The sequence below is a fragment of the Ammospiza nelsoni genome, chromosome 16 (genome assembly GCF_027579445.1).
Source record: "Ammospiza nelsoni isolate bAmmNel1 chromosome 16, bAmmNel1.pri, whole genome shotgun sequence".
NCBI classification, from domain to species: domain Eukaryota; kingdom Metazoa; phylum Chordata; class Aves; order Passeriformes; family Passerellidae; genus Ammospiza; species Ammospiza nelsoni.
The window spans coordinates 16,228,466-16,244,791 of NC_080648.1; the positions used below are offsets into that span (position 1 = coordinate 16,228,466).

The following is a 16,326-nucleotide window of genomic DNA, read 5'->3' on the forward strand; positions in this document are numbered from 1 at the left end:
GGCCGGAGCGGCGAGAGGGGCGGCCGGTGGTGTCGGTGGGTCCCTGTGAGTGCGGCCGGACCCGTGTGGTGCTGGGCTGTGTGTGTGGGGGAGCGGCGACGAGCTGCGTCTGGGCTTCGGGGTGTCCTGTGTGGTGGTTGGTGTGCGCGTTAGGTCTGTTTGGTACCCTGTGTTAATGGGGTGTCTGTGTGCATGTCACCCGTATGGTGTCCGTATGTCCGGGAGGTGGATTTGGAGTCCTGGTTGGTGTTTGTGTGTGCACGGGCTGTGTCCGGGGTTCTGTGAGGTTTCCCCGTGTTCAGGGGCTGTGTGTATATGTGTGCACGTTGCAATGCCTGTAGGGAGGGCTCCACGTGGGGACCGATGGATGTGCAGGGGTTGCTGTAACACCACCCTGTCCCTTCCCCTTTTCCCCAGGAGCGTGTGAGGCACCATGGCACAAGCACTCGCCTCCCCAGGGCTGTTTTCTGACGATGAGGCTGCAGCCTCCCCTGTGCTCGAGTCCACAGCTACGGGCTTTGGGGCTGACCTGCGCAAGGACCTGCTGCCGGAGTTCTCTGCCATCTCCCCGAACCTCGAGGGCTCTCAGGTCAGCTTGGAGCCCTGTAACAAACAGGGCAGCGTTTTCACTCGTGCCTGCTGTTCTCTGTACAAAAGAGGTGTGATGCAAAAATAACAGAGACTCTTCAGAAGAGGCAGCAACAAAATACTGAAATTAGGGGGAGCAGTTCCTGGGAGAGCAGTGGGCAGTGAGTGCTTCTTGGGGTGATGCTTGGTTTTGGTGTTAGGCCCTTGGTGTTAGGCCCTTGGTGTTAGGCTTGTTGGTCTGATCCATTAGATAAACAAACAAAAAAAATAATGCTGGTGTGCTTGGAAATGCCTAAGAACGTTTCTGGCATTGTTGGTCATTTTGGGACCAGGGAAATTCCTCAGCACTAGCAGCATAGCCAACATGTGTGCTCCATATTGTTGTTCCTGTTAAGTGTTCCCATGGGGGGTGTGTGCTGCCTTTCTGGCTGCCATGTTTAACTTGTGCTGATTCTTACAGGCTGTAACTGAAGACAATAATGGAAAGTTAAAGGTTTACCTCAGAGTTCGACCTCTGAAATCTACAGAAGTAGACAAAGGAGAAGACCAGGTAAGACACTGAAGAGTCTGAGCTGGCTGTGTGCCTGCTGGGAGATGCTGTTGTCCTTCGCTGTCTATCCTCCTGTAAGCCACTGCAATGATGGATTTTATGTGTTCTTTAGGGCTGTGTCTGTATTGAGAACTTGGAATCCCTTATTCTGAAAGCTCCAAAGAATTCTTTCACCATGCGGAGCACAGAGCGAGGAGTGGGACAAGCAGTGCACAGATTCTCCTTCACCAGGGTAGGTACCTGGGACAAACAACCCATCTGGAAGTGATTTCAGCTTAAACCAGCCCTGCAGCTTGAAAAGCAGCCTTATTCACATCCACTGACCCCAGGCCACTGCCTGAATTCTGCAGTCTCAAGCAATCAGGTTACTTCAGGTTTTAGTTGCTACTTTATTAGTTTTTTAATTTTAAGCTGTTTCTGATAACTCATTTTTGGCAGCAAATGGCAAACTCCTGTTCATGAGGCTCTAAACAGGCTGAGGGCTGCAGTGATGTGAGATGTTATTGGATTAAATAAAGAAGCAGCTTGTTTTTCTAGGGAGCTCAGCTGGAATTGCTGGTAGGTGGCTCATGGCTACTGCAGGGAACAAAGGACCATGTAATATCACTTGAGCAACCACCAGCAAAGGATAGGCAAGATCTACATGAAGCCATTTTTCCTGTGTCTTGTAGATTTTTGGACCAGAGGTGGGTCAGAAGCTGTTCTTTGATGAGACAATGAAGCAGGTGGTAAAGGATGTGCTGAGTGGGCAGAACTGTCTGGTTTACACCTATGGCATCACCAATTCAGGGAAGACTCACACAATTCAGGGTAAGGACAGCACCAAGTGTTGTGGGGCCTGTTGAAGGAATTATTTTCTGTCTTCTGCCTCTGAATCCTCAGCTTTGCTGCTGCTCTTGCTGCAGGCACTGCCCAGGACGGGGGGATTCTGCCTCGCTCCTTGGCCACCATCTTCCACAGTGTGGGGGACCGGCTGTACCAGGCCATGGACCTGAAGCCTGCCCTCTCCAACGAGGTGACCTGGCTGGACAGCAGGCAGGTGCGCCAGGAGGAGACCAAGAAGCAGATGATGCTGCAGAGGGGACTCTGGGAGGTAAGCACAGGCCTCTGGGCGTTCAACAGCAAGAGGAAAGGGGTGGTGTCACACTACCTGCATGCTCCTGTTCCTTGTTTCCTTCAAGGAGGAACTGCTGACGCCCATGAAGAGGAGTCACAGTGCTGAATCTCAGCTCCAGGCCACCACCAGTGGCAGCTTTGACAGTGGAGTTGCTGGGCTGTCTTCATCCAGCCAGCTCACCAACCGTTCAGACCTCAGCCAGACAGAAGGTATTTCTGGAAGCCTGTTGGGTGCTACCTGCTGCTTTTTGCTGGAGGATGGGGGAAGAAAAGGGTGATGGCTGTTTGGATGCTGTGTTCTGGGTAAGGGAGCAAAGGTGCTGTAGCCTCAGATTTTCCCTTTGAAAGATGCCATGTCAGAAGAACTCTGCATATATTTTGCCAATATCAGAGGAATTCACCACTCCATAATAACCAAGCCTTATGAAATGAAATACTGCTTGACATTGTCACTTCATTCAAGGAATGTGGTTATTGAGCAGCTGATTGCTGTGAGATGGGGGTTACTGGGAAGCAGGATGCCAGAGTGGCAGGCTGCACTGAGCACTTGTGCTCTGACTGTCAAAGCCAGGAACTACCAGCTACTCAGGTATCCAGAAGCACGGAGTGATGGAGATAACAAGGACTAAAACTTCAGTTATGCTGGAAACAGTTCATGTTTGAAATATCTTGTAATTCTGGAATCAAAATTGAGTATGTAAAAATCCTTACAGAGAAGGTGATACTGATAAAGGAAACTTTAGACTGTCTCACTGGGGACAGGCATTAGAATAGATGCAAATGAGAGGAAGGAAATGAAAGGATTTGTGCTGGGGTGGTTTTGCTGGGTGATGGAAGTATCTTACTGTAGACCTAAACCATTCTGTTGAACCCATGAAAAGCTGCAATCATGATTTGTTTTCCTTCCTTTTTTTTTCTTTTTTCCCCAGAACTAGGCCCTTGCTGGGCTGACCTGGAACGCATTTCACTCACCAGCCCAGAAGATGTGCAGTTCTCCATCTGGGTCTCTTTCTTTGAGATCTACAACGAGTTAATCTATGACCTGTTAGAACCAGCTCTGCCTGGGCAGAACCGCAAGCGGCAAACGCTGCGGCTCTGCGAGGACCAGACTGGCAACCCCTATGTGAAAGGTGGGTTTGCCTGCAGGAGAGGGGTGGAGGCCTGCTAGGGAGGTTTTAGGACTGAGTGGGTGGGTGGCTTGGCAGTGATGTGCTGGAGAGCCCCACGGAGAGCTCTGATGTTGGGATTTACAGGATTGTCAAATTGGTTGATGTCAAGGATATACAATAGTGAGGTTGGGGCTGAGATAAGTTTTCTGCCAGTCTCCCAACTGCTGTGCCCAATGCATGCTTGCTTTCCAGATCTGAACTGGATCAATGTCCGGGATGCTGATGAGGCCTGGAAGCTCCTGAAACTGGGTCGGAAAAACCAGAGTTTTGCAAGCACCCACATGAACCAGAACTCCAGTCGCAGGTCTGAAGGGAGAGTGATTGTTTAGGCAGAAATACAATTCTGAGAGGCTTTTAAAGTTTGTTTTTGTTTTTTTTTTTTGTAAATATTTGCATGTTTCTTTACAGTCACAGTGTGTTCTCTATTCGCATTCTGCACTTGCAAAGAGGTGCCAGAGAAGTTGTTCCAAAAATCAGCGAGTAAGTTTCATGGTTTTTTAGGATTTGGGTGTAATCTCAACTTTCTTGTCTCTGTGATTGAGGGCCTGGGGTATGGGAAGTATCTTGATGATGGTGGTGTTGAAAGTATACTTGGAAGGAATGAATGTTAAGTCTTGGAATTGACAGGAGTTTGAGAAGTACTGCAAGGTACAACTTGAGGTAGTTCTCAGGCTTTTTGAGTGAAGGTAAATGTGAGCATCCTTACCCTTTGCAGCAGGCCGATTGGAGTGCTGCTCTGGTGCCTGTTCCTGGGATGTATTTATCTGGAAAGTGGCTGTTCTGAGGAATGGCAAAGGATCTCAGAAGTTGACACTTCAAAGCTCATTTTGCTGTTACTTTGTGTGACCCCTACACTTAAGGCAGGCTCTTCTATCTATCAACAGCCCAGGCACCCCAAAAGAGTGGTCTGTGCCCTTATGGGGAAGCTGGGAAGGTGACTGCAGGATGTCTGAATGGTAAGCCTGCTATGGCAGGACAAAGGCTGTAAGAGATGTGAGTATCACTGTGTTTCCCTCAGGCTGTCCCTGTGTGACCTGGCGGGCTCCGAGCGCTGCAAGGACCAGAGGAGCGGGGAGCGAATGAAGGAAGCCAACAACATCAACACCTCCCTGCACACCCTGGGCCGCTGCATCGCCGCCCTCCGCCAGAACCAGCAGGCCAGGTGAGCAGCCACTCCTCCAGAGGGAGGGTGTGGGGGTTTGTTTTTGCTTTCCCAGCTCACTGGTGTCTCTCCCCCAGGACAAAGCAGGCAGTGGTCCCGTTCCGGGACAGCAAACTGACCCGCGTGTTCCAGGGCTTCTTCACCGGGCGCGGGCGCTCCTGCATGATTGTCAACATCAACCAGTGTGCTTCCACCTATGATGAGACTCTGCACGTAGCCAAGTTCTCAGCCATTGCCAGCCAGGTGAGTAACACACACCAGGATCATGGCATGGTCAGGGTAGCTTGGGTCCCTTCCCACCACAAGGAGAGGGGCATGCTTGTACCTTGTCCCTATGCATCTCCAGTGGTTATTGCTTTCAGATTCTGCTAAACTGAAATGGCTAACAGGTTGCAGAGAGGGGCTGGCTGTGTTTAAAGACCACACAACTTCCAGGCTTTGCAGATAGAAAATAGAGGTCTTTTCTCTTTCAGCTTGTTCAGGCACCTCCCACAAAGCTGGGACTTCCATCCTTAAAGTCCATCATCAAAGAACACAGCAGGCGAATCAGCCAGGGTCCAGAGGCAGAGCCAGAGGAAGATGTGGAATCAGAAGAAGACACAGAGGATGAGGCAGATGTCTCTATGTATGAGAAGAAGGTGGGTTGTGATTTGTTTTACAGCCTTTATGTGGATGCAAGGTCAAGAACATGAGTGTTAGCTTTGGCCTGGGGAGCTGGGATTGGAGCTCAGAGAGAGCCAAGAGAGATGACACAACCTCAGAAGGAAAAAGGACCCAGGAAATTGGGAATCCTTGACAAAAACATTCTGCAGTTGGTCTAAATCTGATACACGTGCTGAATTTGAAAGCACTTTGTCATCTGTGGAAAAGTGGCAGTAACAGTGCAGGTGCAGACCTGTAATTCTTTTTCTGCAAGGGAAATCTAGAAAATATGCAGAACAGGAATCTAAATGGGGGAAAAATAATCAGACTTTCTAGATAAAGCAGGCAGTGGGGATAGCTGAATGCTCAAGATGAAGTCATCTCTACAGAGACTCAAACTGTCATGTGCTGAGGTAGCAAACCCTGGCGACTTTTCTTTCCTTAAATCTAGATCCCTGCATCCTGCAGACATGGCATCACTTAGTTTACTGCAGGTCTGAGCTCTGTAGTGCAGCGTGGGCAGCAGAGCTGTGTCTCTTGCAGGACCTGCTGCGTGCCGTCGAGGCTGCGCGGGAGCTGCTGGTGCAGGAGCGGCAGAAGAAGCTGCAGCTCGAGATGCGCCTGCGCGAGGAGATCTGCAACGAGATGCTGGAGCACATGCAACAGAAGGAGCAGTGGTGGAGGTACAGCCTGTGCTGCTCTCCCTCCCTCTGCTCAGGATGAGCTGCAGCACCCAGGACTGCCAGATCCTGATGTGGGATTGGTTGTTCTCTTTGTAGCCAGCACGTGGATGCTCAGAGAGAGCAGCTGGAGGAACTGTACGAGGGTAAAATGAACATCCTGAAGGAGTTACTGACTGACCACTACCAGGAGGAAATGCAGGTTTGTTCAGGACAATCAGGAAAGCAGCAGTGGGTTGGGAAGGGACTCGGGGTACTTGAGTGCAAGGAAGATCTTTATGCAAAGTGAAAAGAAAGATTTTGCTTTCTGAGGTATTTTTGGTGATATTATTTCATCCCTTGGTCCAGAATTTTTGTTTCTTGTCTCCTACTTTATGTAGCCCACGAGGCTTCTTAATTTTGAACAGTCAATCTGGAAGCTAATGTACAACCATCTTGATTTCTCCATTTGTTCAACACGATTCTCTTCCCCCCTTACTCCTTACACTAGTGGCTGGATTTGGGCTCTTCAGATTCACACAAGATGTGTTAATTTCTCTTCTTGCTCTCAGTTGTGATGATGGGTATGGACCTGTCCATATTTTTATGCCTACAGCATTTGAGTGACCTCTGGGACTTCTTGCAGACTACTCTGAAGATACCAACTCCCAAAACAATCCCTCTTCTTTAGAGCCTGTAAAAAGGTGGTTTAGGCTCCCAGGAAGTGGGTTTGCTGTACTCACTTAAAAGTAACCTTAAAGGCTGGGTTCAATGTGTGAAGTGTAGGATTGAGAAATTCTCCAGGAATAAAGACACAGAACGTTTCACACAAGTTGTGCTACAAAAATCTTGTTGACTCTCTGAACAAACTTCCTTTCTCAGGAGCGTGACGAGGAGATTTCGGAGCTCAAAGCTGCTCTGAAGGAGACCAAACAAAAGCTGGAGAGCCTGGATGCCAAGCAAAAGGAGTCAGAGCAGAGTGTACGTCGATCCAAGCGAGCGGGCGCCTCGTCTGCTCTGCAGCAGGAGCTGGCAGACACCAAAGCCAGGCTGGAGCAGTGTCAGAAGGAGTTGAATTCCACAAGTGCAGGTACAGCAGCAATGCTGCACAGGTTCTGAACCCTGCTGAGAGCTCTCTGTGCAGGGTTAGAGAGACTTCCTTCAGGGTACATTGGATTTAGGCACCCTCAAAACATGATTTGACTTGTAGGTGACAGGAATAATGTGCTGGATGGGCAGTTTCATTTCATTTTCACAGGAAAATGGACTTTAGCACAGGATAATCCTTCCATTCAAATTCTTAAGCCCCTTTCTCTAAGTGAATGGGAGAAGCCTGGAATGTGTGTGCCTTTCTGCACAAACTCAAAAGCTTGTTCCAGCTTGCCTGTGGCAGCTTGTCTCAAGGGAAGTCCTGAATTTCAGGAATACTGAAAGCTGATCAATGTCCTGTTTCTCACTACTTTTTGTCTGTTCCTAGAGTTGCACAAGTACCAGAAATTAGTGGAACCACCTCCCTCTGCCAAACCCATTACTATGGATGTGGATAGGAAGCTGGAGGATGGACAGAAGGTAACTCCAGTTCTGTGTTACAGAAAATAACATTTGCAGGGCCAAGTGGTTGCCAGCTTAAAGAGAGTTTGGGGCTGCTGTTTCCAGGTTTTTAAACAAATGAAATGGGTTTGTTGAACTTAGAGGAGTTGAAGATTGTAGTATCTGATCCTCCCTCAGTGCTGCATGTCTGAATTACCTTGGGGTGGCTTTGTTTGCAGAGCAGTGCCAAAACCAGCTGTTGCATTAAACCTCTCTCTTCTAGAACGTCAGATTGCTGCGTGCAGAGTTACACAAAATTGGGGAGTCTCTCCAGTCTGCAGAGCGAGCGTGCTGCCACAGCACAGGGGCAGGGAAGCTGCGAGAAGCCCTGGGCATGTGTGATGACATCCTGGCAAGACAGGTGATGTGTCTGCTTTAGTGTGGGCTGCAGGGGAGAGAGGGGTCCAGTCTGTGTGCTTTGCCATAATCACAGCAACCAAAGTTCTTGCTGCTGCAAATCAAATTATTTATTTGAAGGGAGCTCTATGACTGATTTTTTTTTCAATGGCTGAGTTGGTTGTGTATTTACCTCTCCACAGGAGACTCAAATTGTTCCTGTTCAGTAGGAGAATTCAGAGTTCTCATTTCCTTATCCACTCCATCACAGTTGCTATGGCAGCATATTTGCAGCAGGATGGAGTCAGCTTTGTCCCACCCTTACTGTTCCTATGTGCTACTGAACTGCTACACTGTTGACAGTAGAAGCTTTTATGCATGGTCTTATTTAGCAAACAGTGAATTTTGGCAAAAGGCTGTTTATCCTCCTCAGTTCACAGTAACCAGGGAGTTAAGACAACTTCTCATTGTACCTGATGGGAGCACAGAAGAAAGCTGGAGGGACTTTTTGTACAAGACCAGGGGGAATATCTTCATATTGAGGTTTAGATTAGATATTAGGAAAAAATACTGTTAAGGGTGCTGAAGCACTGAAAATACATTTCCTAGAGAAGTTGTGGCTGCTTCGTCCCTAGAAGTATTTTAAGGCCAGGATGGACAGGGCTTGGAGCAAGCTGGTCTAGTAAAAGCTGTCCCTGTCCACAACAGAGAACACGAGGATCTTTAAGGTCTGCTCCAACTTGGAATGGGCTTTTATTTCTATGGGCTTTTATTTCGATATTTTTATATTTTAAAAATATATTTGTATCTTGTCTTCAGGACCAGACCCTGGCAGAGCTGCAGAACAACATGATGCTGGTGAAGCTGGACCTGCGCAAGAAGGCCGCCTGCATTGCTGAGCAGTACCACACGGTGCAGAGGCTGCAGGCGCCGCCCACCTCCGCCCTCAAGAAACGCTTCTGTGCCAACAGGGAGAACCTGCAGCCCAATCAGCCCCCTGGCAAAAAGCCCTTCCTGCACAACATCCTGACACGTTCAGCCACCCGTCCCGCGGCTACCAGAGGCTGGCAACTTCGTTCAGTTGCTCTATGACTTTTCAAAAGGAGGTCCCTACCCCGCTGTTACTGGAACAGGTGGCAAATCCAATATAATAGCATCTGGTTTTCATTGTGCGCTTCTTTATTGTTATTGTAGCTGCTTGAGACTTATGTAAACATCTCTGGATATGTATGTTTAAACTTTCAAACAATACCAAAGTGGACAAAGTGACCTTATGTGATTTAAACACTATACTGAGGAAAGTCTTCAACTGTAAAATAACGCAGATGATCAACCTGTTTAACAAAAGAACAAGATAAAGGTGTTCTTGTCTATGTTGGCACACAATTCAAAAAATAAGTTCATAAGTTCCTCCTTGAAAGATACTTTGCCTTCCTTGAATTATAATCCTTTATTGAAGTATACACGTTCTAGGCCAGGGTAGCTGGCTCGGATCTTGGCTTGCAAATCTGGCTCCAAGCGTGACACCGACATGGAACTGAGCAAAATAAACAGACAAGGGGTTACACCAAACAAGCACCAGAGGGAAAACAAGATGGACAATGTATCTGTCAAAAGAGTTTTCAGATCTTTTAAAATATCTTATCCAGGAAACAGGCTGACAGACCAGGGCACACGAATCCCTGCTCCAAGGGCAGTGGGACAGTCCATGGAGTGAGGAAATGGCTGTTGCTATTACCATGAGGGTAAGGATCCACTTCCTTGCTCAGGTTGTTGCTGGCAATTAAAACTTACCTTCCTAAAATTATTTTTATTGAATAGAATATATTTTCCTATTTAACTTACTATGTCATTTTATTCAGTTGAATAAAAGGTTTGTTTTTATGAGAGCTGGTTCACAGTAAAGTGAAGTAAGCTGCCAGGTCATTTGAACAGCTGCAATTTCCTGAACACAGTTCAAGGTCTAATCTTCCTCTGAACTGGAGAGCCCTGGCTGAAATCAAGAACTGTAGCACGTGTGCTGGGTTGGTTTGTCAAGTCATCTCCAGGTAGCCTAGTGACACTTGTTTACCAGAGTTCCCTGTCCTAGGCCAAGCAGGGAGACAGATGGTGTCAGCTCTGTTGTACTCAAACACCACTGAGAATTGGCTATTGTTTTCTGGAAGTCAAAAGCTGCCTTAGTTCAGCATTTTAATGGACTCAGCTCCAGCTTGGGCTGTTTAAGGTACAGCTGGGAGCTTGTTGAGTTTAGACAACCACTATTAAAATGAGAGGGACAGCTGAATTTAAGGCCCTGGCCATACTATGTACCAAATTGAGCAAAGTTTTTTGAGTAACTCATTCAGATTTCATAAGGATTTCAGCTATAATGAATATTGTTTCTAAGACTGCTTTCAGTACTGAGCTACTTCTGTATTGATGAAAAAGTCTGGAAAAATATTAACCAAATAACAAATGAGCACAGATATTCCAGTGCTGTTCTTTATAAATAGAAGATTTTTCAGCTGAAAATAAAATGGGCTCTGACTGTATTTAGTGCATCCATAACCTTACTGGACATGAATATATTGTACAGAACTCATCTTGAGCTGCTGGGGTTTGTAAACAACTATTATGTATTACTGATGAATAACATAGTTATTACTTTTCTGTATATTCTCTTGTTTATCACCTTTGTTATATGGGAATTAAAACTGCTTGAGCAGGCAATGACCTTGTGTTTGTGTCTGTGTGCAGCCACGACCAGATCTGGAATAACACTGAGGTAATAATTCACAGCAGTACCCACCTCTTCTGAGGAAACAATGCACAACACAGGGGAGTTGCAAACACGAGACTAGAGGAGACAAAACCAGGTTTACAATATTTAGGTGCTAAAACAGAATTCAAAAATCTTATACATGACTTAAGTAAAAAGCTTGTTTTCTGTACACAGTGAGGTAAAGTTCCACAAAGTGCTTTGTAACTTTTATTTCTCACTGCATTGTACCTTATGAAATCATTACCTACAAACAGCACTAAATGTTTCAATATAATGTTCCCAAATTTGTCTAAATTTACCATTTGATGTCCTTACAGTGCTTTACCTTTGTGTGCATGACAACAGAAAATGCCAGAACACAGCAAATTAAACCCCATTAACCAAATGTTTCCAGAGTTATCACCCTCCAGGATGAGATTCCACTGACTTGTTAGAGGTAGCAGCCAAAGCATCTTTTCTAATCAAGCTGCCACATTCCTTTTTTTGCCACTCCCTTTCTCCCCTCCCTCTGCTTTTCTTGGCAGCTCCTTCCCTGCTAACGGCTTTTTAGTTTTTAACATGATATTTTATCAGTTACAGAGATGGAAATAAATGCTGTGCCCTCAGTAACTCTCAACCTTTTTTCCTTAAAAAAAAAAAAGGCAAATATTGCTGCATTCTTAAAACCCCTACAAGTATCTCTTAAGATAGCACACCCAACCCAAGGAAACCACTTACCAGAATCCAACTATTCCAACCTGAACGGGAGCGTTCATCCAAGGAAATTTCTGTTGAAATAAAACCACACACAGTGAGTATGGACTCTTTTCTTCCAGCTTCCCACCTTCCTGGAATTCTTTTAAGAGACAGATTGCACCTAAAAGACTCTGAGATGTGAAGGCAAAGCCCTGACCAGTGTGGCTTCATGCTGAGCTCCACTTTGGGAGCCAAATCCCTTTGGAGAGCAGCAAGGAAATTCCCAGGGGGATCCATGTACACAGTGATCCCGAGGAAGTGTCAGAAACTCCAGTGAGTAAGCTTGTTTGACTCAGGACCTGCTCCTGGGCCTTTGCTTTGGGTCTCACAAGCCCACAGTAGCAGAGCTGAAATTTGGAAGTTTCCAGGTGGTGCTGCCCCACCTCTGCAGGGCACAGGGAATTCTGCCCAGGCATTCCAAGGAAGAGCTCAGTCTGGTTACAGCTCCTTCCCTTTGGTGGCATCAAATGGTTTTAACCTGCAACTGGAGCCACCAGCCATAAATAAAGGAGATGTAAACCTGCCTCTCTTAGCCCTTTCTCCTGTCATAGCATTTCCTCTGATGTGCAGGAACTCGTCCCTGTAGCAACACTCCAGTTCTGCAAGAGTTCACTTTTTATTGAAGAAAAGAAGGGTTTGAGGACTGGGAAAACCAAGCTGAAAAAGCAACACATAACCCACATGCCTCATTAATTCTGTAACTTTTGCAGAACTTGAATATATGCCAAGAATTTTTTTTTGCAGGCTTTTAAAATTATTTAGGAATCCACTCTCATTGGTAGAATTTTAGTTAAAATTCATTACCAATGAAGTAAACCCAGAACAGTTCAGTGGCCACTGCTGCCTCTTGCTCCATTAAGAGCAGAACAGACTCAGCTGCTGCCATAAAGACACAAAGGGAATTTTAAAACAAAATAGCTCATGATGTAAAAATCACTTGAGACAGTTGATGATATTTTCAGTGAAGATGGTGTTTCTGCAAGAGGAATTTCTCAAGATATAGAAGTTAGAGGGAAAAAATGGTGAACAAAAGCTGGGCACTGTTTGAGAGTAGAAATGGGCAAAGGAAATGTAGAAAGCTCAGGAGGACAAAGCTCAGGGCTGAGGGAGGTCACAGCAGTGTCTGAGGCAGGGAAAATGAGCCTGTGTGGAGCAAAACTTCTCCAGAGCCTGAGGGAGAAGAAACAATGTAGAAGACTGCTTCTCTTTTCTTTAATTTTTTTTCCTGGAGTCTGGAGTCAATCTGTAATGCAGAAATGAGTGCAGGAAGAACTGGGCAATTCAGCAATAACCTGCAACAAGAGATAACAAGTGGAGACAGAAAACAACAGCAAGAGTGAAGAGTGAAGGCAGCAGAGCTTTGCTGTTCTGGCATTCCCTAAACACCTCCATCTGACCCTCAGCTGAGATAAACTCACCCCAAATTTTCATTTTATGCCCTGGGAGAGTCCATGACAAGAGGAGGTGAACACGAGCCAAACCCTGCAGTGTCTCTGAGAAGGGAGGGAGGGGGATGCTGTGCATTGCAGGGGAGTGTGGCACCCAAGGGATTTAACAGAAAAGCCCCAAATACAATTTTATAACTGAAAAGGCTGTTGGAAGGTGCCCTGAGAGGAATAAATGGTTTTATGCCTTTGTCAGAGTTAGTCACTGATCTGAGAGAAGTGTCTAATACAGACTCCATAAAGAACATGGAGTTTGTGTGCTGGAACATTTTTTGCCAATTTGATCTGAATTCCAGCCTTTATTTTTCAAGAATGTTAGCAGGCTGCACTAATACAGAAAGATGGGGAGGAAAAAGTAACACTGGGAGGTCAGAATTAAGAACTGGAGTTGCCCAGGGAACAACATAAAACAATAAAATTCAAATGCAGGCTGCACACCCCCACAAAGAAAGAAAATGGAGAAACTACAAGAGAAAGAGCAGAAGAATTCAGTGTGTTAGAGAACTATCATTTAACTCAGGAAGAAGGCAGTTCCCAATGAATTAGGATTTCATTTCCAGATGTCTTTATGACATTTTAGTGGTTAGTGCAAGCAGAGAAAACGGAGAAATGATAATTAAGCAAACAAAAGCCATAAGGAGAATCAGCTTTTCTCTAACTGCCTCCTTTCTTTGTTGGATATAGAAATCTGTCAGCTTTCCTATGTCCGTTTTCAAAAAAATAAATAAATGAAATGACAGTGAAATTAGGAATGTGTGGAGGACTTCAGGGCATAAGACATTCAAGAACAATGCTTGAAGGAAAAGGCTCTCTGTTCTGGTTTTGTAACAGCTTTGAATACAGATTTTAGCTGCAGATTGAAAGATCCCAAGGAGCTTGTTTCAAGGATGCATGAGGAAATTTCTAGAATCAACGTGGATGTTAATACAATTTACAGAATAGAAGAGAAACTGTAGCTAAAGGTGTGTAAGAGTAGTAATAGAAACTAAAACTTTAGTGTTGATTGGAATTTTCATACGTTTATATGAAAAAAACCAATCAATTTCTTTAGGAGAAAAGTTACCTGTAAATAAAATCTATAAAACCTGTGCAAGGTTTTATAAAGAGGATCAAGGTTTTATAAAGAGGATGCTCTTTATGGATCCTCCTGTGCAGCAGGTAAAATAACCTGGTTCTGCACAGAGCTGGTCAGGAGTATGGCCACAGGGATAATGAAAATAAACATTCTGCAGCCCAATCAATTACTGCTATGCTGCATAATTACATAAACAGGCCCCAAAGCTGCTGCTGAAACCAATGGCAAAAAAAAACCTTCTACAGATAAAAATACTTCTTCAAGGCAACTTCTTTTTGAAGCAGTAAATATATGCTTGTGTTCCAAGAACATTCTTGAGGCATCTTCTAGCAGTAACTTCTGGGAATGTTGTTAATTCACACCAATGCCTTGGTGCAAAACCCTGTGGGAACGTGGGGGATGAGCTGGGCTGCATGACCTACATCTTATCCCAAATATCAGAGCATGACAGGCTGCTCTGACACCAACATCCCAGCAGCATTTCCTTCTCTCTGTCTTACTGCAGACCAGCTTTCTAATTTCTTTTATCATTTCACAACCATTTGCCTATTTTTTGGCCTTGTGTGTTGCTTAAGAGGCTTTGGCAAGCGGTCAGGAATTATTTCCAAGAGTGGTGGAGAAGCAGAGGCCGAGGGTAGTGAGTTAATAAAGCAGTGTGGGGATGGTGGTGGAGTGCTGGCATGGGATGGTGCTTCTCAAACTCCATGAGGACATGCAGAAGCTGCTTGTTAAAAATGCAGCTCATTCCTTAATGGGTTTAATGCTAACCTCTACCAGGTGTTACCACTGGCTACCTGCAGAGCAGTGTTTCACCTGGATTCAGTCTCTGAGGCTGAGGGACAGGACAGGATGGTACCAGAGACCACTGAGTAGTCACTGCAGAAATCGCTCATTTTGGCTGATCTGAAAAATTCACAACACCCTTATGTTGATTACACCACACAAAACCAACAGGTATTTGTCTCCAGACTCTGAGGATTGCTGCAACTTCTTCACAAATGTCATGTATTTGCCAGCTGAGGCAACAGCTTTGTGACATTTCTCACATGTCAAATACATACCAAATAATTTTTCCCTAAATTTTTTTAAACAAGGGTTAATTTTCCAGGCAATACATTCTCAGGAACATCACAGTATCACAAGTTGTGATGTGTTTGGATGCCCTGCAGGCTCACTTCTTCCAGGAGATAAAAGCAGCACACACTGATTCTTACCCTGAAACTCAAATGCCACGTTTCCTGTTTTTACACTGTGAGCAAAAATGTTTTCTGTTAAAAAGCGGGAGGGAAGCAAAGCACTTCAGGGAAAAAGAAGTTTTAAGATTGGAAGACAATCACAGAACGGTTTGGGTTGGAAGGGACTTTCAAGACCATCCAGTTCCACCCCCTTCACTATCCCAGGTTGTTCCAAACCCTTTCCAACCTGGCCTTGGACACTTCCAGGGATGGGGCAGCCCCAACTGCCCCAGGCAATCTGTTCCTGCCTTTTAAATACAGGAACACCTTCAAATGGGGTGTGTAACTGGGTAATCTCACTCTGCACAAGAGACACAAAGGCCAGAAACAGTCAGAGATAAAATTTAAACACTTTAGAAAGCTTTATCTTAGACCAACAAAACTATTCCAAACAAAACATTCCCCTGCTTGTCCTCCTTGTCCCCACACAAACTTTTCCAAGGCAGGGTCTGGTTTTTTTTCCTAATTTTTCTAACAGGAAGGAGACAGATTTTCTTGGGCTTCTTGGGTGGGTCTCACAAGCAGAGGCTTTGCCTGGAGCTACCAAATAATTAAATCAGTGATATCAGCAGTGAGGATGAAACTGCCTTTACTGGTAAAGAATTAAAGGGTTCCTCACCTGAATATAATTTCCCTTGTGTTAGACAACCCTGTAACTAATTCCATGATTGTTCTTTTCCCTCTCATGCTCACACAACGCAGAATGTTGATTTAAGTAATGGATTTATCAACACCAAGGGTTTGACTTCACACTACATTAGCATAAAAAGAATATAGGAAATAAATAATCTTTGATAAAGATTGCCCATTCTATGCCTGCCCTACACTTTACACCCAGTAAATTTTAAAGGATCATTTTCAAAAGAGATTTTTACCATCATTTTTGTTTGCAAACTCAGATTGCTACTACAGCAGATAAGCAAAGCCTCCTTATTGGTATCTTGAGAAAACCAGCATTATTAAAATGTTCTTTTTTTTTTCCCAATAAATTGTACTGCAAGACTCAGTACAAGGAAGGTTTATTTCACAGGAGGAAATGTGCATTCTAAGAACAACTATGACAGTAACAAGGATGTTCCTATTTTCTCAGTGTTACCTTGCACTGTGACAAAAGAACCAAGTTATCTCTAAGGCAGAAGGAAAGAGACAGCTGTTAAGCAAGTTCTACAGGGATGTCCTCCCACAGTGTTTGGGAGGCAAATATGAAGATTCAGGAAGTATTTAAAATTCATTAAAATATTAACTTAGAGTATGAAATACATA

The 16,326-nt window shown here is 45.1% G+C and overlaps 2 protein-coding genes across 3 annotated transcripts in view; one reads left to right on the forward strand and one right to left on the reverse strand.

The window, feature by feature from the left end:
* On the forward strand, positions 1-10,521 carry KIF20A (kinesin family member 20A). The gene is made up of 19 exons (XM_059483578.1): positions 1-35; positions 418-589; positions 1,049-1,138; positions 1,251-1,370; positions 1,810-1,948; positions 2,044-2,231; positions 2,320-2,464; positions 3,184-3,384; positions 3,616-3,727; positions 3,832-3,903; positions 4,442-4,585; positions 4,663-4,828; positions 5,059-5,223; positions 5,771-5,910; positions 6,007-6,109; positions 6,769-6,976; positions 7,364-7,455; positions 7,700-7,837; positions 8,632-10,521. Exons 2-19 carry the CDS (start codon positions 434-436, stop codon positions 8,902-8,904), a joined length of 2,652 nt encoding a protein of 883 aa, XP_059339561.1. The 5' UTR covers positions 1-35; positions 418-433; the 3' UTR covers positions 8,905-10,521.
* Positions 8,971-16,326, reverse strand: part of SFXN1 (sideroflexin 1) — a 22,057-nt gene continuing 14,701 nt past the window's right edge. The window contains exons 10-12 of one of the 2 annotated variants that reach the window (XM_059483579.1): positions 11,291-11,340; positions 10,601-10,648; positions 8,971-9,349 (exon numbers count right to left, since the gene is read on the reverse strand). In XM_059483579.1, the coding sequence (XP_059339562.1) occupies positions 9,253-9,349; positions 10,601-10,648; positions 11,291-11,340 (195 nt within the window). In that variant the 3' untranslated portion in view covers positions 8,971-9,252. Of the gene's footprint in view, positions 9,350-10,600; positions 10,649-11,290; positions 11,341-14,643; positions 14,732-16,326 lie in introns of those variants that run through there. The other variant, XM_059483580.1, reaches the window with a different exon arrangement.